At 37.2% G+C, this 20,508-nt stretch overlaps 2 protein-coding genes across 2 annotated transcripts in view; one reads left to right on the forward strand and one right to left on the reverse strand.

Moving 5' to 3' along the window:
- LOC140140710 (uncharacterized) overlaps window positions 1-20,508 on the reverse strand; it is a 92,226-nt gene that overhangs the window by 37,655 nt on the left and 34,063 nt on the right.
- On the forward strand, window positions 4,492-11,470 carry LOC140141579 (carbohydrate sulfotransferase 1-like). The gene is made up of 3 exons (XM_072163491.1): window positions 4,492-4,832; window positions 5,732-5,876; window positions 10,174-11,470. The coding sequence occupies exons 2-3, from the start codon at window positions 5,780-5,782 to the stop codon at window positions 11,364-11,366; spliced, it is 1,290 nt and encodes a 429-aa protein (XP_072019592.1). The 5' UTR covers window positions 4,492-4,832; window positions 5,732-5,779; the 3' UTR covers window positions 11,367-11,470.

The following is a 20,508-nucleotide window of genomic DNA, read 5'->3' on the forward strand; positions in this document are numbered from 1 at the left end:
TAGCAACCCTGACAGTTTACAGGATCAGACTGGACTAAACACAAGGCTCTAAACAGACTAGTAAAGGGGCAGGAAGGAATTAAAGACAGTCTAGCTGAGTACTGTAGCTGGGTTTAATAATGCCTTGACATTGACCTCAGTATCCGAAGGTTTCATAGTTGTGTCTGTGGATCTTCTTAAATTATGAAACAATTGGTGTTCACTTTGTGTGTGTGTGGGGTGTGGGGGTCGGTACATGGGGGTAAAGAGGGTATGGGGATGTGATGCAGATTCAGGAAACATTTTATGAATGGAAACTGGCTCAGGGATGTGATTGAGGACTTCAAAAAATGATCTTGAAATCATTTTTAAGATAATGTCCATTGGACATTATCCAAAGCTATAGGCCTAATATGATGTTAATGGACATGATTGAGGACTTCAAAAAATGATCTTGAAATCATTTTTATGGACATTATCAAAGCTATAGGCCTAATATGATGCTTACAAGTTACTACACTTTTGGCTTCAGTTTTTAAGCGTTTCCAATGTACCAAATCTGTATTCGCTTTAACCAATTTCAATTGGCTGGCACATTAATAGAGATGTGATGATGGAGGTAGAACTTTTTGAATGACCCTCATATATAAGTACAAGCATATTGGGGTTATTATATAACTGTGTCCTGAATAGGGATGCGCATAGATTGCATGCATTATTTCCATCAGTTAGAATTGATGCAATTAACCATGACCTACACACAAAGTGGAGGCAGTTTCATTCTTTGATTATCAAATTAGGCCATTCCAGTTGACAACCATACACCCCCTAAGAAAAGATATAATATCCCACATTGAGTGAAGATTTCAAATCGATGAAACTGGTTTGAAATTCACACTCCCTATGGAAGATTAAGGTCATGTCTTCCATACAGGGTGTATGGATTTCAACTGGAATAGCCACTTATTAATATGTCAATTCAAATTTCAACCTAAAATTAATTGTACAAAGCAGAACTGAGAGTAGGCCTACTCATTGTATGGGGTAGCTTAAAAGACCCATTCAGTGATCACAGCGCAAGTGTAAACAAATAAATTATTTCCATCAGTTAAATAAAGTTGATGCAATTGAATACCTGAGTGGAAGAAGGGCCCAACTCCATCAAAACTGTTTTTGAGATATTAAGAAAAAACTTAATATTTGGAAAAGTTTTATAGACAGAACGTTTTCATCTTCAGGGGACCTTTAATACATGAACATACAATAGTACATACATTCGTAATTATATTTGATGTTTCCATGGCAGCGGTACATGTCTTAATACAAGTTGGAGTTGGGCCCTTCTTCCACTAATATACTGCAAGTGCCAGTTCTGTGTTATAAATAGCTACAGAAATTACGTAATCACCATTAATTGCACAAGTAGAACTCATGTAATATGTTAGCAAGAAAATTTATTGTAGTGAAAAGCAGATTTCATGGATGAACAAAATTCCTCTTTAACCCTATATTTGTGGAAGAAGGGCCCAACTCCATGGAGTTGGGCCTTTCTTCCATAAAAACCATGAGTAAGTGTACGTGAAAGACTATTTAGAGAGTGGATTTTGGCCCATCTTTCACACACAAGGAAGATCAGTCTGCTGGCAATAAAATGCTGGGTCTAACTCATTTTTGTAAAAAATTGGAGTTGGGCCCTTCTTCCACTCAGGTATTCAATTAACCATGACCTACACACAAAGTGGAGGCAGTTTCATTCTTCCATTTAATTCATTATCAAATTAGGCTATTCCAGTTGACAACCATACACCCCTTAATATCCCACACTGAGTGAAGATTTCAAATAGAGCTACCAATTAAGGAAAATCGTTTGAAATTCCCACTCCCTGTGAAAGAATATTTAAGGTCATGTCTTCCATACAGGGTGTATGGATTTCAATTGGAATAGCCACTTATTAATATGTCAATTCAAATTTCAACCTAAAATTAATTGTACAAATCAGAACTGAGAGTACTCATTGTATGGGGTAGCTTAAAAGACCCATTCAGTGATCACAGCGCAAATTAGCCGTGTTCAGACGGGCATAGGATCCTTGAGGATCGGCGTGCTCGAGGATTGCGATCCCTAAGTCAATCCCCGAGTGCGTGTCCACACGACGGAGTCGTGGCCTGTAATCCTCGAGTTTCGTAATGCCTGATGACGTCAGTTCGAGAATTACAACCGAAAGCTGAATATGACCTCTGCAGTATCGTGCGAAAGTGAACATGTTTTACCCGTGTATAGGCCTAAATAAAGTTATTTAATATTAAAACTTGGCAGAACGTAAATATACCATACCACCAAATCAAAAGGCACCAATTACTACGATTGCGATGTTACGATCTGCGAATAGCATTTTGCTCTTGTTTTGTACTTACATTTTAAGTTAAATTCATGATGAAAAATGATGATGATGATGTTCTAGATTTGGCATTGATACCGTTGATTGGGAGATGCGAGTTGTTGAGAAAGAAGAGGCAAAATGAGCGATAATTGCAATATTTAATGTACCGTAGTGCAATGGAACTCCACCACCATGCACAGGTCAAGCTCAGGGCTCGAGAATCACAAAATGTAGCGTTCACACGGCAGTAGAGCTCGAGCACCACTCGGGAACTTGTGAAATCCCTAAACTTTTCTAGGGATAAATTTGGGGAAAAACTCGAGGACTGGAATCCTCGCAAGCGTTCAGACGGCAGATTTCACTGAGTCTGTGCTCGAGCAACGCGGTGCTCGAGCAAATAGCCCTCCGTGTGGACAGGACTGTTGTGTAAAAAATAAAATTATTTCCATCAGTTAAATAAAGTTGATGCAATTAACCATGACCTACACACTAATAGCGTGTTTCTATTGGGACCGTTTACCGGTAAAAAGACGGTAAAGGGATTGTTTCTGCTCAATAGAAACTGACCTTCCCCGCTATTTACCGGTAAACAGGGGCGAGTTTTTACCGGTAACGTTTTCCTTCTTGAGGAAGGAAAATAGCGGGACGCTTACCGTAAACGCCTAATAGAAACTCACTCCGTTCCGATTGAATGCGCATACAGGGAGGAAAGTTAAGTCGCGAAATTGACCTCTGCATGTCTGCATCATCAATGAGCTAGCGTTTTTATAATACCATTCCAAAAATTCATAGGCCTAATCATACAATATTTGACTCACTTGCTAATAAAGAAAATGGCAGAAAAATATTCATAATGCATTATACATAATTGATGGTAAATATTTAACATGAGTTATCATTTATGACCCTAGTAAAAGCCATAAAATAAACCCGGAAATAAAACAACAACAACAGCGGATGAATCCAGCTGTGCATGCGAAATAAATAGAAATCAACTCGGATCCGCGGCGGTGTGCTTCAGAAGATTAGAAAGATTTCATGATTTTAATATTATGTTGTAAATGTTAAATTACTATTCATTAAAAAGAATATTATCTGAAATTAAAATGTGAAAGATTAAATTCTAAGACCTATTTTTTTGCGCGCAACAATACTGAATACTCATGGTCGATATCAAAGAACTGAGGGGGGATCACAGAATTAGTTCTGGGGGATTCCCAATTCCCAACGCTAATAAAAAAAGATATTCTTCAGTCTTCTTTTCTCGAGTTTGGTACCTCATTTTTAGCCAAACAATTAAGTAAATACTACCATACTAAAATCCACAATGCTTGGCGATTGACCCTGGAATTGACCCCAGTGCACGACCTTTCACCGGCAAACTTTCGAGGCGTGTCAATCGATGCTGTTCGTCAAGTGTTTACCGGTAAACAACGTGCGATGGAAACTGACAGTTATCCGTCTTTCGCCGCTATTTGACGGCGAACAGTTTTACCGGTAAAATGCAGGGGACTCAATAGAAACACGCTATAAGTAGAGGCAGTTTCATTCCTTCATCATCAAATTAGGCCATTCCAGTTGACAACCATACACCCCTTTAATATCCCACACTGAGTGAAGATTTCAAAATAGAGTCACCAATTGAGGATACTTGTTTGAAATTCACACTCACTGTGAAGGTCATGTCTACCATACAGGGTGTATGGATTTGAAATGGGATAGCCACTTATTAATATGTCAACTCCAATTTCAACCTAAAATTAATTGTACAAACCAGAACTGAGTTCTGATTGTATGGGGTAGCTTAAGGCTTGTCTCAGCTTCTTTTGACAGAAAACAGTAGGCCTAGGTGCTAGATACATGTATGTGTTTTGTCTTGGACTCTTAAAAATTGACAGCAGCCCGTAGAATTTTAGACCTACAAGCCCAGCCATTTCCGATTATTTCAAACACTGTGTTTACCTACTGTTGGGGAAGACAGCATGTGTCTTATTCACACAGATACAGCTCTGCAGATCAACCCCCACGTGGCTGTGAAAATATTCACTCAACATAAATAACTGTGCTCACAGTGGCCTAGCTATCCTAATCATTCCTTAAAACTCCTCATTGCTCAATGAGGAGTGGAGTTGAAAAGTCTACACATGTGTGTGCACTTCCCTGGTGTGTGTTATCAATACTACGTAGGCATGCACGCATACCAGGCCAGCCAGACCAGTACAAAAGCCAAGTGCCTTGGTATCTTTAGTCAGATGGTCAGATGATAAAAAACATTTGTTTGCAAGCTGTGATGGTGTACATAAGTGCAATACCTGGACTACCAAGATTAACAGTCTTCTATTAGCTGGCATTTAATAGCAGGCTAGTGGACATCACCAACCAACCTCCTACCAATCAACGCTATGGGATATTTATTTTCTAGTTCTATTTTGTTTGGAATTAGCCTGGGAGTTAGCCTTCAAGAAGTATTGTGTAAGTGTTTTCTATGGTTCAATTTGCATGGGCAGTGTAGTGTAAACAATTAGTCCTCACCAAGCAATATTGTTGTATTCTACAACAGGCTGGATGGAGTTCTCAATTATATTTGGTAGTGGACTGGACAGTGCAAGGCTTTAATAATCTTGGGAGGAAGGTGCAGGATTGGACCTCTTAATAGCGTATTAGCGCAATTTTGCTTATAATGCTATTAGCATGAATTAGTGTATAGAGTCTATGTAAATGAGCGCGAATTGCAATGCTAGCCAAAAGGTGCGATAATTTGCTAAAGACACATCAGTTTTTGGCAAAATGGAAAATGTTCTAAGTGAGAGGGGTACAATTAGCGCTAATAGTGTAATTAGCTCTAATTAGCGCGGTATAGCACTAGTATATAGTAGTAACATTAATTAGCGGTACCTAGCACCCTCTTGCTATTTTTCTAAATGGAAATGTTCTAAGTCAATTTGAGAAAAACAAGTGTTAATATATTTGCCAACTCAATCTATTTACAACTCATAGTTACCATATGTAGATGTTTTAAATATTTGCTATGTCAATACACACTGTGTTAGAGTTAATGAGCTCCCAGGCTAGGCTACAAATATACTGGCATACAAGACCATCTAAAAACAGTCTCATACTCTTTCAGGGGAAAGGGGCAGCCAGTCAATTCTGCTAAGGCTTGCTAGAGCACCAAGGCACCAAGGCAAGCACAGAATCTAAAAAATACATCCAAAGTTACATATTTTGAGGGCACCAAGGCAAAAGCATGGGCACGAAAGGCAATTGCGTTCGGTGCCTCTGGTTATTTTCCCCCTGCTCTTTACCCCAATGTTTATTAAGTTGAGACTTTGCATGATTTTGTTTATAATTTATTTCTGTTTTTTCTACAGGAATCAAGTCATGATGTCATTCATCTAAATCACTCCTACAGCAATATAATGAGGAGGCATATTAAGAGAACCGTCCATTTCCTCTTCTTTGGATCTGTAGCTTTCAGCTTTATATATGTACTACTGCTACTCTATACATCTGGAGGTAAACATGTCCCTGTCTGTCTGTCTGTCTGTCAATGTCTCCTATACACGTATACATGTAGCTTACTAACATCTAATGGCAATCTTGTTTTTGTTCATCAGTTTCTGTCTGATCATGTATCACATAAAAGCACTTTCCATCTCTTCTATAGATTTGTAGTGTTAGCAAAGCTTATTACACTTTAGTGTGCTTAGGTCCCTAATTTAGGCATAAATCTCCGAAATATAAAAAACATGCACTCTGTCCCCTTTGTCAGAAATCAAGAAATATTGTTCACACAAAAATAACCACTTAAATCCCTATTTACTGAGCAGCACCTGTTTTACCCTAAGGCATACATGTATGTTCAACAAAACCAAATGTGTTGGATTAACTTCTGTTTACCCTGCCCAGAATTCTTTGCAACATGACACATCACCTCATTACATCAAATGACACTCCTGTTACTTTTTGTACAAGTTCCCTTTATGTTGAGAATAGACTGGCTAAACATGACTCAAAAGTTAAAAAAATTACATACCTATTTTGCTAGATCTGAATGTGCTCTGTTCATTAATAACCCCGACACTGACTGCTTTTTGCTATCGGAAGTTTTAACGACATAGGAGAGAAGATGAACAAAGAAGTCACTTGGTACCCCGGGATTCGAACCTTAGACCCTTCATGTGCCAAGCGCACAATCACTGACCGGTAGCCACTGGGGTTTCACTGGAATGGCCAGCGATTTGGTGCACATTATAGGAGTTTGGTGATTGCGTCATGGCATTATAGATCCATGCATGCGCAGGGGTTATCATCATGGTATATACCAGTGTTAGGGTTAAGGAAATCAGTACAGAAACTTGAAATGGAAGAAATGCATTGTGGGCAGTACAAGGTATCTTGCCTGGGTGGTATGAAGTCAATACCAGTTTGTTTACAATCCTTAAATAGGCTATTCCAGTTGAAATCCACCCCCTATGGAAGACACGACATTAATCTTCCACACAGGGTGTGTGAATTTCAAATGGGGATTTAACTTGAAATATACACCTCTCTATGGGAGGTTTAGGTAGGGTCTTGGATAGAGGGTGTATGGATTTCAACTGGAATAGCCCAATGCAAATGTAATCAGTGTGAATGTAAACATTTCTGGAATACGGCTTTCTTCTGAGGATCTGTGATTACAGACTCATGATGGTAATGTGAAGCATGAGGGATGGTAGTTTCTTTGCACCTTTTAAGTTCAAGTACCAGTGTTTAAAGAGGATGCCCGCTTGCCCAGTTCTCCACAGAAGAACTGACTTAAACCTGTTACTTTGATGACAGACAGGACAGAATTAACATGGATAAATTTTAATCTTGACTAATTCCCCAAGGAACTTGAACCAAAAGTGGGGTTTTCACACTTACTAATTTTACTAAATTACTTTATCAGTGAAAACAATTTGAAAATTTATCAAATCCAGTAGGAAAATAATCAGTGTTCGAATTTAGGAAAAATAAATGTCCCACGGACAACCAGATTACAATTTCTGGTTGTCCGTCTAAGTTTTTGGTTGTCCGTAGGCCTACAAATGTGACTTTTGGCTAGCTGGCGGACAACCGAATCAGTATTTTTGGTTGTCCGGCGACTTTTTTAGTTGTCCCGGGCAACTGGACAACCACAATTTCGAACGCTGAAAATAATCATTTCAGAAACTAAATAAAGTGCCTGTTGTGCACATGTGTCCAAGGAGGGATATCACCTAGAGCTGATTCTAGCTGCAATTGTTTATTCTGGTATGATCTAGGGTATGTGCACTTCTTCATAGATCTGCAAGACCCTGTGTCATTATGGGTGAAAACATGATTTTTAGTATTTGGTGAGAGCAGTTCGGTGAGAGGTGGATCATTTGGACCTAAATTTAGGGGGCATTAGGTGAAAACATCGACTTTTTTTAAATGGGATCTTTTGGTGACAGCCAAAGCAGTTCCACAGAAGCCTCAAACATTGAGAATTTTTAGTTCTAATTATTTATTTAAAAACAAGTAACAAAATCGGTGATAAATGAAGGTTGCTGTTCAAATTGAAAAATAAGGACTTTTGGGTGATAGATATAGATCAAATGGAAAATTACGGGGTCTTCAGTGATGATGAAAAAGTAGTCTTAACAACCCTACATAGACATCACCTCCAAAGGGGGATCCAGCTGTGTATCATGAAGTGCTCCTTTAAAGTTAAGTATCATAAATTTAAATATTAGCATTTATTTTTAAAGATATGACCAAAAAAAAAGAGAACTCAAGTCCTGAAAATTAAAAAAAAATTTGGTTTTAAAATGGTACAGTAAAACTTATTTCTGTGGTAATATCATTATTAGTGTATTGCCTTATCCATGTGAAGTATCCGGACATTGGCAGATGGTCCTCATTTACTTATCTCATTTAGATGTCAGTCAGTTCTCCCTGAGTGATAAGGGTACTAAAATGACAGAGTGATTGGCAATAGCAAGGAAGTATACAAAGTGCATGAAATAGAAATCTTGTTTTGAGACCCAGCCTTAATTAATGGTATTTTTATTGCCATTTTTAACCAGATCAAGTGTAAATTCATGTTTAGATGTAATTTACATGGATCCACTTTTATGGCAATTTTTTAGTTAGTTCAATACAAGTCACTACCATGCTTGAAATTGGTGAATCAATTAACTCCTTCACACACAAAAGCAAAATACCGTGCAAAGCCGATGAGCGAGATCACAAATGACACATGCAACTAAGCAGTTCATTACGCACATAGCTGTACTCCAAAGGAAAAACGGACCCTTGATACACGCACATAAACATTTTTTTCACATAAATTTTGAACAAAAAAAGGGGTGAAAATACCCAATCTGGGCAAGTAAAAAACCTTAAAATCTAGGAGCTTCCGAGGGCACTGCCCCTGGACCCCTGATAAAGCTTCACCAATGCACTGTACCTGCTATGCGCCTGCTCTAACTCAAAGTCCTCATGCTTCCTTAACATGTTGGCGCTTCATGATCACTGAAATTTTCCAGTTGGCACTTCAAATAAACAAGTTGAGAAGGCTTGGTCTAGTGTATGCATGTTTAAGCGGTGATTGAAAATGATGTGATTTATGCATGCATCAAAAACAATCTTTTGCAAGCCTCTAATTTGATTTGCTTGCTTTCACTCTGGATATGTTCGCGAAGAGATTCATGTTTGTAGCTAATTAATTGGAGCTTTCATCTTTCAAAACCAAATATGTTGTATCACAAAATTTGGTCAGAAAAGGAGATGAGTGTATCGGAGGTTGGGTCCTATACACAACAGGTGTGCACAAGACATTGCACCATTTAACCATGATAAACTGCCATATGAATGTACAGTGTTGCCTCCATTGATCAATGGCAATCAAGGCTGACCTATAAGAATTAATTAAGTCCACCCATATATCTTCACCATTTCATTATCCAATTATCACATAATGAGATTAGTACCCATTGACCATAGAATTATAAGCCAACTATGAATGCAGGCATCAGAATTCATATTGCAAAAGAGGAATCCACAGTGGCGGCATCCAAATTTTTTCTGTGGTCAAACTCGGGCGAAGTGAAATTCGCTAAACACATCAGGCTTTGAATTTTGAGGAATGCGATCACAATCCTCCGCACCCCTTAAATGATCATTCATAAGGAGTATGATTTATTGCACTCCTTAATCTTTAAATTTACACTCGTACTCATATCAATCACACTCATCAGTCCCAAAATAGCACTTCTCACAAGTTTGAGATGTGCAATTTATCACACTCCTCAATTTTTTAAAACTCAAAGCCTGCATTATGTATTTATAAGGTGGAACAAGAGGCATTTTCTGGGAGCTAGGAAATGCCATGAGCAAGTTTTCACCAGCAAATGCTCTCACATTACCCCATTTTGATTACTGCCGCCCTGTACGGTCAAATTGTTCTAGGGAACAGAACAGACTTGCAAGAATTGTTTTGTCAGCTGACATTAGTACACTATCTGAAGTTAAAGATTGTTTGAGTAGGGCAAAGTATACTCATCAATATGCCTTTTGTTTGAAGCAGACCTATTCACATAGGCCTATATGCTTTTCATAACATACATCAATAATCCCAATATTAAATATTTTCTTTGTAATTTATTGTTTTTATCATAATAATCAATATAATAGTTATATAGTGAGCTAAAATGACTGCAAAAACTGTGTTGATTTCATTTATGCTGTAAATGTTTCTGTGACTGCTTTTAATGCAGACTATAACTTTATAAGTTGTTTTCTTGTTTTTGTATTTTGCTTACAGATATTGGACCTGTTGACAAACTGTCAAAGCGCCATCTATCAGCAGTACTACCTCTGCGCCTCATACCACCACCAAGTACTAGCAGCAGTGACACCAATACCTCAGTTGCCAGTAACCATAGCAACAGCACTATCAGTATTAACCAAAAAATTACCAATGACAAGAAAAATGTGCAATTAATTATAGTCACACGATGGCGGTCTGGATCGTCGTTTACGGGAGAACTTTTCAACAATAATCCTGATTTTGCGTATTTCTTTGAGCCTCTCATCGGTACGGTGGGGAGTCGATCAGGTATTAAATTTGGTGAACACCATATGACGGTATTACATAATTTATTGAAGTGTAATTTTACACAAACTAACTATACATGGTGGCAGGGACAAATTCCAATTAATTGCGGCAAAAGTTTAACATTCAGTAAAAGCATCCTCTGTGAGTATTTTAAAGTAGTACTAAAACCTAACAATGACACGTCTGCCGTAGTGGAGGAAGCGTGCCAAAGTCGCAAACATGCGGCGATAAAAACTGTACGAGTTCCCGACATTGGACATTTAAAACCAATCGTTACTGATTCAAACTTGAACGTTAAAGTGATTCATTTAATACGCGACCCAAGAGCCGTGTATCTGTCACGTGCATCAACACGCGACGTGGACGAAATGTATTATAATGAATGCGACGAAATGGAAAACAATCTACGATTTTGGAAGGATCCACCAAGCTGGCTACGAGGGCGCCATATGCTGTTACGATATGAAGACCTCGCTGACGATCCAGATTCAATAACCGAGAAAATTTATGATTTTCTCGGATTAAAAGTGCCAGCAACTGTTAAAATGTGGTTGAAATACAATACAAACTGGAATGAAGTCGGAGAGTTTTCTCGTACGCGAGTGTCTAACCAGGCTGCTCATGCTTGGAGGACTAAAATCGCATATAAAACCATGTTGGACGTGCAGAGACGATGCATCGTACCCATTATCATGGCGGGATACAAACCTATAACAACACGAAGTGATTTAATGAATCTATCAAAACCAAGTTTAACTAAATATCCATATCCATTACACCCAAATATATCTCATATAGAGGACATCTGGAGCACTGAGGAGGAGTCTGTCCTTGCTGATGTTGATAATAATGGCACACTAGAGATACAGGATGATAGAAGACAAATACCGCACCTTTAATCAGCACCCTACCACCATTACACCTGAATATAGCCCATAGTGAGGATATTTGGAGTGCTTGATGATAAGGCGTCGACATGCCTTATCGGCACGTATCCCAACATGTCGACATGAAAAAAAATTCTCAAAAAAAAACCAATTTTTTTTTTTTTTTTTTTTTTTTCAAAAATATTTCTGGCCAGAAAAGCAAGTTATACTAGACCCAAAATTGCTTGTTATTCAAGGTTGGAAACCAGAGAAATACTGCTACTACTAAAATTTCAAAGTTGGATAAAGTTGTACATTTTGATTACCTTCGCTTCTATTGAATAGTAAGGGACACATTGAATTAGTATGCATTGCTAGCTGTTCAATAGAAGCAAAAGTAATTAAAATGTACAACTTTATCCAACTTTGTAAAAAAAATTTGGCAACCTTACTTGATGATAATAATGGCACTCAAAACATACAGGATGTAAGAAGACAAATACGGCCCCTCTAATCACCACCCACCTATGACCATATATTATGCACCCAGCCCATATTGAGGACATATTTGGAGTACTTGGGAGGAATTTGTGACTTGATCAAGGGGAATGAATCGCATGTCGACCCTGGTCGAAAATGAGTTTTACATTTGTTTCTAAAGAGAACAGTTAGAGCTTTCAGAAACTGAAAACCCCATGATGTTGATACGACTTTTCGTTACGAATGTCAATTCATCAATCGCTGAAAACAATATAAAACAAAAGAATTTTAACACTTTCTTTGCCAATATCTCAAAATCAATATTAGCGACATCCGACTCATTTCCCTTGATCGTGTCACATTGTTCTTGTCATTGTTGTGTGGGGTGCTACTGGATCTGTTGTTAGCACCTCGGCACCCCAGATGCGGGTGTCCATAGTACGTATGTGAAATTTCTGGTTACCACTTGTTTTATTCACGCCTAGTTTTGTGCATATGATAACCAACCACGTCCTGTCAGGATTGAGAAGATATCTTACCCTTCCCAGAATCCATTGCAACATGACTCATCACCTCATTACAGCAAATGACACTCCTATTACTTTGTACAGTGTTTTCATGTCGAGAATAGACTGGCTAAACATTGGTTGATACTTGATAGTCAAGAAATAAATATATTTCGTAAGATCTGGATTGTGCTCTGTTCAATAAGGTACATTTCATCACTATCGACCCATGTTGCATTAAAGGAGTATTTCGTGATCCTAGCATCCTCTTTTTATGACATTTTTCAGTACATATCCACGAAAAAAGCATATTCCCAAAATTTCAGTTGATTCCGATTTTGCGTTTGCGAGTTATGCATGATTATATGTATTACACTGCTCCATAGACAATACGTTGTAATTTCGTTCTGGTGCACCAGAACAAAATTCAAATTTCGCGATATCTTTGCTAAACGAATTAATCTGCAAGAAATATTTTGTACATAAACATTATGTAGCCAGAGTATTCCAGTGATATAAAAATCTCAACTTTTTTTGAGAAAAGTGGGGGATGAGGCTGTGGATCACGAAGTGCCCCTTTAAATAGCAAATCAGTACAAGAAATTGAAATTTGTGGGAAGTGTATACGATATCTTCCCTGGGCTTGCTATGCCTGGAAAAAAAGTAGCAACTCAGGAACCGTATTTCAGGGAAATGTTGTCATTTGCAAGAAAAAATAAAGCTAATTCAATTGCTGCATACGGCCATATTGAAATCAATCAAATTGTCATAACATGAGCAGGTTTAGAATTTAGATATATGAAGGGTTATTTTAAAAGCGAGGAGTTTCTTTTTGTGTTGTGTTTAATGTAAAACTTATTTTGAAGAAAGGTTTCCTGTCTAATATCTCAAATAGTGAAAATACAAATATTACAGCCCATTTGTGGTGTGGTCACAAATTTTGTCTAATGTGATTGTGGCCCCTGAACATATTTAAAACAAAACTTCCAAAAGGTTACATAAGAGGTTTTGCTTTAAACATGTTCAGGGGCCAATGACACCTGCCAACCTACCAAAGTCAAAATGAGGGACATTGAGACCAAAACCTTGTATGTACACAAACCAGGTACCAACAAATTCAAAGACTTGAGGTGTGCAATACTTTCAGAATTCAGAGAAGGTTTTGCAGGTCTGAATTTATCACAATAGGCTAATGAGAATGCTATAGCAAATTTTAAAGTGACATTTTCATCATATTCTGCTGTTCTTACATTTAAATTTGCTATCACTGAAATTTTCAGAAAACAGGACTGTCCCTCATTTTCACTTTGGTAAACCCCAAATGAGGGTCAGTCCCTCAAAATGAGGGACAGTTGGCAGGTCTGTAGGTGGTTTTTCCTGCCAAACGCCAGTTCTTTATGCTTGTGACTTGAAAAGCATAATTTTTTGTTGGGAATTTTGTGTTAACATATTTTGTGTAAATGAGTTCACACTATTTTTATGAAATATGACTCAAAATATTGCTAATTGTGATAACATATCTTTATATGAGATGCATTGACCAATACAAATTTACCATTAATTTTTCTGATTTGATTAATTAATTAATTATAAGCAAAGCAGCTTTGCCAGTAAAATCAAACAAATTTGGCTGTGTTGCCTAAGGCACTATGGACCACAATGGCCTCATCCCAATTACATAGTCCAATAACCTCAATTAAACACTCACATTGCAAATTTTGACCTCAGGTTGCATAGCATGAGTTTTTGTACCCTAATTTTCAAAGGGCATTCAATGAATGTACAAATGTTTTGGGGTTAAAGAATTGTGCCCTGATAGATGAACATGTTGTGGATACTAGTGAGGCCCTGTTTACACTACATTGCACTTGATTGTCAACTTCCCACAGTGCATCATCACTTTCAAATTCAACACCAAACAAGAGTCAGGCCTCAAAGAGTTAATTTCTTTTTTAAAGGGGAAGTTTCATCAATTTGCTTCAGAATAATTGCCCATTCACTGAGTTTTGCTTAAATTTGAAGGGCTAATTTAGAGGTATAAGACTGGACCTATGTCAAAAGTAGTGTAACATTTTAGAGTTCTTTTCAGCCATTTTTATGTATCGATAAAAATAATTCGGTACGGTAGTAAGAAACTGTGACATGCTGTGTAACAAACATCAACTTACATGCTCAAGTTTGAGATTTGATGATCGGTCACACCTGCCCCAAATAGAAAGAGCAACTTCAATCATTCATGCATTCATTCATTCGTTCGTTTGTTCAGTCATTCATTTGCTCATTCATTTATATTTATTAAGACTTTGGCAGCTAACTTAAAACCTCCAAATGGACCAGCATACAAGGGCTGTCTCAACAAAAGTGATCATCTGAAAGCCCAAGCATTCTGGTGGTAAAATATAAACATTTTTATTGCGCACATTTATATAAAACGACTTACTCACTCACTCACTCATCGACTCAATCGAGTTGTTTTATATGCAGTGTGTGCAATATTTATGTTTATATTTTACCACCAGAATGCCGGGACAACTTACTACTGTTGCATTATTTAATTCTCGGACACGACATATACAATTTGAATGCAAAGAGTGCATCTACAAGCACTCCACATACATTATGATAAATAATAATAAATAAATTTCAGATTTATTATATAGCGCCTTTTTCCAGCTAGATCTTAAAGGATTCAAAGCGCTGAAATATTGCTGCCATAGTGAATTATCACAATCAGATAACAGCATCTAGGCGAGTTGCAGCCGAACCTGGCGCAGACCTATCCGCACTTTAGTTTGCAACATCCACCATTTATCTGTGCAGCTCCCTAAATTCCATTGGGTGAAGGAAGTTTTTGATAACCAAACAACTAATCACCGATTTTTTTGAAAGCAGGATGAAACCGGAGATCCCGGTGAAAACCTGCGAGAGCGAGCATGGAATCGGGATAAACCAAATGCACAGTCCTTGGGCACGGCCGGGGCTTGAACCCGGGACCTCAGTGGTGCAAGGTGCAAGGCGAGGGAACTACAGCTGTGCCAACTTGCTCTCCTATATGATGTTGTAAACTCAAGTTACCTCAAGTTGTGGTGTACGAAGTTTTTGTACTCAACATATTCAAAGGTCACTCTATGAATGTACAAACATATTGGTGTTAAGGAACTGTGTACTGATAGATGAGCATGATTTAGTGCCTATCACTATGGACCGCAATGACCTCATCCCAATGGCATAGTTCAATAACCTCAATTAAACAATCATTGTACAAAATTTGACCTCAAGTTGCAAAATATGAGTTTTTGTACCCCAATTTTCGAAGGTCATTCATTGAATGTGTAAATGTATTGGTGTTAAAGAACTTTGTCCTGACAGATGAGCATGTTTTAGGTCCTGGTGTATGTGGCATTGACTGCATTGCTAATTCTGAATAAAGAAACTAACAGGGGTGTGAGAGGCCACAGACCAAAAACGAGGAAAATCACTAAAAACAGCGTAAAATCAGGGTAAAAACACCACATATGGGCTGAAAATAAAAGAAAAATGCGTAAATTTTGGCAACAAAAAAAGAGGAAATCAGCTGAAAAGAGGAACTCTCACATCCCTGAACTAAAGAAAAGGAAATAAACAACAGTAGTGTGTTCATTGCTACTCATGATTCTGACTTATTATTTTAAACAAATATTCCTGTTCTGCAAAATGAAACATACCGATTTAGTCAAATAGTCGCCCCCCCCTCAAATAAACGCCCCACCACTTTTTTTCAACCAAGATGTTTCAAAAATTCTGATATTTCCATGCTATCTTGTGTGGTATTAAGCTTACCAAGTTGCTCACATGGTTGATAATAGCAGCAATAAATGGCGAAAATCTGCATCGGCAACCCGGAAGTGAACCAAAAGTCAGTGTCAAAAGTTCATAGTTCGTCATTTTAGCGTGACTTTTAAGCTTACCTAATGATTTTAACAGGAATTGTCGTGCTAAAAATGACCTCTAATAAAGGCCCCCTTGGAAAAATGTAACGCCCCCGGGGGCGTTTATTTGACGAAATACGGTAGCTAAATCTGAACCCTGGCCATTTTTTTAAATAAATTTAAATTAATATTGGGCCAATTTTGGAAATAAGGGTCCAAAAAGAGTTTTTGGTCCTCATTTCAAAACATTTGTCACATATTAAAATACAGTACGAGTTTTATTGCCAAAATAGTTCTAACTAAAGATCTAGAATATGTTTCATTTGGCCAAACAGGATAATATTTAGACTCCAAATTCCAAAATAATCACATGGATTCCCATGATTTTTATGTGCACTCCTTTGGTATTTCTCCGATATCAAAGAAACTAAACCTAATATTATTATACTCAATTGAATTACACCCAGGAGTACAAAAAACCCACTGTGCCTTTAAGAAAAACCCTATTGTATACTATTTTGTGCCTAGAGGCGATTTGACCAGAAATTTAAACTTCAAAAATTTTCTCCAATTACTGTATATGGATCTAAATTTTCATGGGATTTTAATTTTCGCCCTTTTCATAGTCGAACAGGAAGCCATTTAATTATTAAGCCAGCTTAATTGTATACTATTTTGTGCCTAGAGGCGATTTGACCAGAAATTTAAACTTCAAAAATTTTCTCCAATTACTGTATAATTATATGGATCTAAATTTTCATGGGATTTTAATTTTCGGGATTTTTCATAGTCGAACAGGAAGCCACAAATTATTAAGCCCACAAAAAATATTTATTACACATAGTACTTACTACTTAATGTGAATATCTTTGGAAACACGAATTAAAACACCCACTAAACTGACCAGAATTGATAACATCACAAAAAATTAAGGGATCTAGAATGAGCGTTTATGGCGTTTCAACAGTATTTTTTTTGTGGGACATGAGAGCACCTCAGACGATCGAATTGCATTCTGAATACTGAAGCATGTCTTTCTGATATCAAATAATTTTCATTTTTGAAATTCACGATACAATACAAATTTTATGACAAATTATTAAAATTTGATATTTTTCAAATTTTTGATATATAACAGTCCTCGAAATAAATTTTATAAATCTAATGATATATTCTTAAAGTGTATGTAGCTGGGAGGAAAAGCCGACGATAAATTGAAAATTTTGACCTTTTATATTGAAGATACCGTATTTCGTCAAATAAACGCCCCCGGGGGCGTTACATTTTCCCAAGGGAGGGGGAGTGTTTATTTGAGGTCATTTTTAGCACGACAATTCCCGTTAAAATCATTAGGTAAGCTTAAAAGTCACGCTAAAATGACGAACTATGAACTTTTGACACTGACTTTTGGTTCACTTCCGGTGTTCCGATGCAGATTTTCGCCATTTATTGCAGCTATTCACGACCATGTGAGCAACTTGGTAAGCTTACTACACAAGATAGCATGGAAATATCGGAATTTTTGAAACATCTTGGTTGAAACAAGTGGTGGGGGCGTTTATTTGAGGGGGGGGCGACTATTTGACGAAATACGGTATGGATTTTTTCCCCAAAAAGACCTTTTTTTTGGTGTTTTGGGAAAAAAAATCCATATCTTCAATACGAAAGGTCAAAATTTTCAATTGATCGTCAGCTTTTCATCCCACCTACATACACTTTAAGTATAAATCATCAGATTTATAAAGTTTACTTCAAGTACTGTTAAATATCAAAATATTAATTTTAATGATTTGCCATAAAATGTGTATTACATTGCTAATTTCAAAAAATTAAAATTATTTGATATCAGAAGGACATTCTTCGTATTCAGAATGCAATTCGATATGTCTGATGTGCTCTAATGTCCCACAATAAATACTGTCCAAACGTCCATACCCCACCCCTTAACCCAGCGATAATATCCCCCTATACTGTACACACCAACAACTGTAAAAGTGGAAATTTTCGTTTGAGTAATTTTTTGCCCTTTGTCAATTTGTAACTTTTCCCCTTGTTTTTAAATTTTTGATTCTAAGTTTCCTTACACCGACAAAAGCGATTTATCTTTGCGCATTGTTATTTTCACTGTAGTATCTTGGAATGCGAAAAGCATGAAAATAAATGGAGCACAAAAATGTCCACTTTTACATCGTGATTATATTGGGCTATTCAGACCTGAAACTTTGTGTAAAGAGGAAAATGCTTTTTAAAAAGAGCAAAATAGCGCAAAATTATGTTAAAAAGCTAAAATTGGGCTGAAAATAAAAATAATGCGTAAATTTCAGGAATAAAAAGAGGAAATCAGCTAAAAAGAGGAAAACTTTCAGGTATGGCTATTCCCTTTAGAATCTGCCATACCCCTGTAAACGATTCAAGAAACATCTTCCACAGAGGGGAGTATGTTTTCCAACTGGAATAGGTTTGTGCTAATTATTTTGAAAACCATACTTCCCTGATATATGGTTTACATCTTGCACAAAGTGCGATTTCAAAAGGAGGATATTATCCATTTCTCTGTTCTATTTGAAACTCCATACTCCCTCTGTGGAAGACTAGCTTAATCTTCCACAGTGGGAGTATGGATTTCAATTGGAATAGCCCATTTGTTGTTGTAGAGCATGGAGGCAATGTGAACACATTCCTGTGAAAATTTAAAGAGTTTACAAAAATGGCAAGTTTCAGTCAATTTGAAAGTGAAACTATAGATAGGTGAAACCTATCCAGGAAGTTAATTGCTAATTTTGATGTGGACCTTATATGGATGACCTTATGAACTTTTCTTGGTTCAAATAATCAGTGCATTCAAAGGGTTCTGGGTAGTATTCAAGTTGTAGTCATGACAACAGTAAAAGTGGACTTTGTACAATATCTGAGACTATTTTTACACAGTAGAACCTCTGGAACACAAAATCGGCAGCGCCCAAGATTTTAGTTGGTGTTAAAACAGGAATTTGTGTTATCAGATCACCCCCGGCCTCGGGGAGTTTTATAGGGGTAATCCTAGCCAACCTGTAAATGTTACAAAGTACTCGGGACCATTCACAAACACTTGTTCGGGGCCCCCTTTTCAGATCTCAAAAATTTCAGCCCCCCCCTTTTGGACATGAAAATTATGGGTCAACCCCATAGAAAAGCATATAAACTCAATTTTCCCAGGAAAATTTGAGGTCAATTTTTCAGCCCCCCCTAGGAGGGTCAAAACTTCCCTCAATACCTGAAAATTAAAAAAGAAAACCTGGGCAATACCTAGTGAAAAAAAAAACATCCACCAGGCGGCAAATGAAAATAACAAACTTGCCACAACCTCAACTTCCATCCCTCTATGACAGCCAAATGGTGCATCCCTAATGTGCCATTTCATAATTTTGGGACACCCTGTATAACATCAATCAGAGACCTGCACCAAATTACAATTATGAGGCACAGAGTATGGTTTGGGACACCCTGTATAACATCAATCAGAGACCTGCACCAAATTACAATTATGAGGCACAGAGTATGGTTTGGGACACCCTGTATAATATCAATCAGAGACCTGCACCAAATTACAATTATGAGGCACAGAGTATGGTTTGGGACACCCTGTATAACATCAATCAGAGACCTGCACCAAATTACAATTATAGTAGACACAAGTATGGATTTATATATGAGGCTAAATCAGAGATGCCTGAGTTATAAGAAGTTAAATCGGAGATGCAGCTATACCAATAGGAGGCTAATGAGTGAGTGTGAACGACATGCCCTACCTACACCAATCAACATTGCACCATAATACTAGTGAACGACATGCCCTACCTACACCAATCAACATTGCACCATAATACTAGTAACCAGCCACTTGTGCATGTAGGATCTTGTCAAATGAGTTTGGTCATTTTTTTCAAACCTGATTTTTCGTATATTTATAATGTTTCCACATGTCCCAACTTACACTTAATTCAGCCAAATTCATTAGGATAACAGAGCAAGTTTGAATTACCGTATTCGTCCGAGTATAGTCCCACGTTCGAGTATAATCCCACCCCCATTTTTCGAAATATTTCAGAATTGTAAAAAAAAAAAAAAAAAAAAAAAAAAATTTTTAAGTTTTTTTTTGTTTGAGTGTCCTGGACCTAGACCTAGATGTTAGGATCATTCATGGTTGACCTAAAAAAAAAAAAAAAAAAATTCATATTTTGTATTTTAATATGAAAATTGATAATTTGTATTCATGTCATACTTATTAATGATTTCAAAATG

This window comes from Amphiura filiformis, chromosome 19 (assembly GCF_039555335.1).
Source record: "Amphiura filiformis chromosome 19, Afil_fr2py, whole genome shotgun sequence".
NCBI classification, from domain to species: Eukaryota; Metazoa; Echinodermata; class Ophiuroidea; order Amphilepidida; family Amphiuridae; genus Amphiura; species Amphiura filiformis.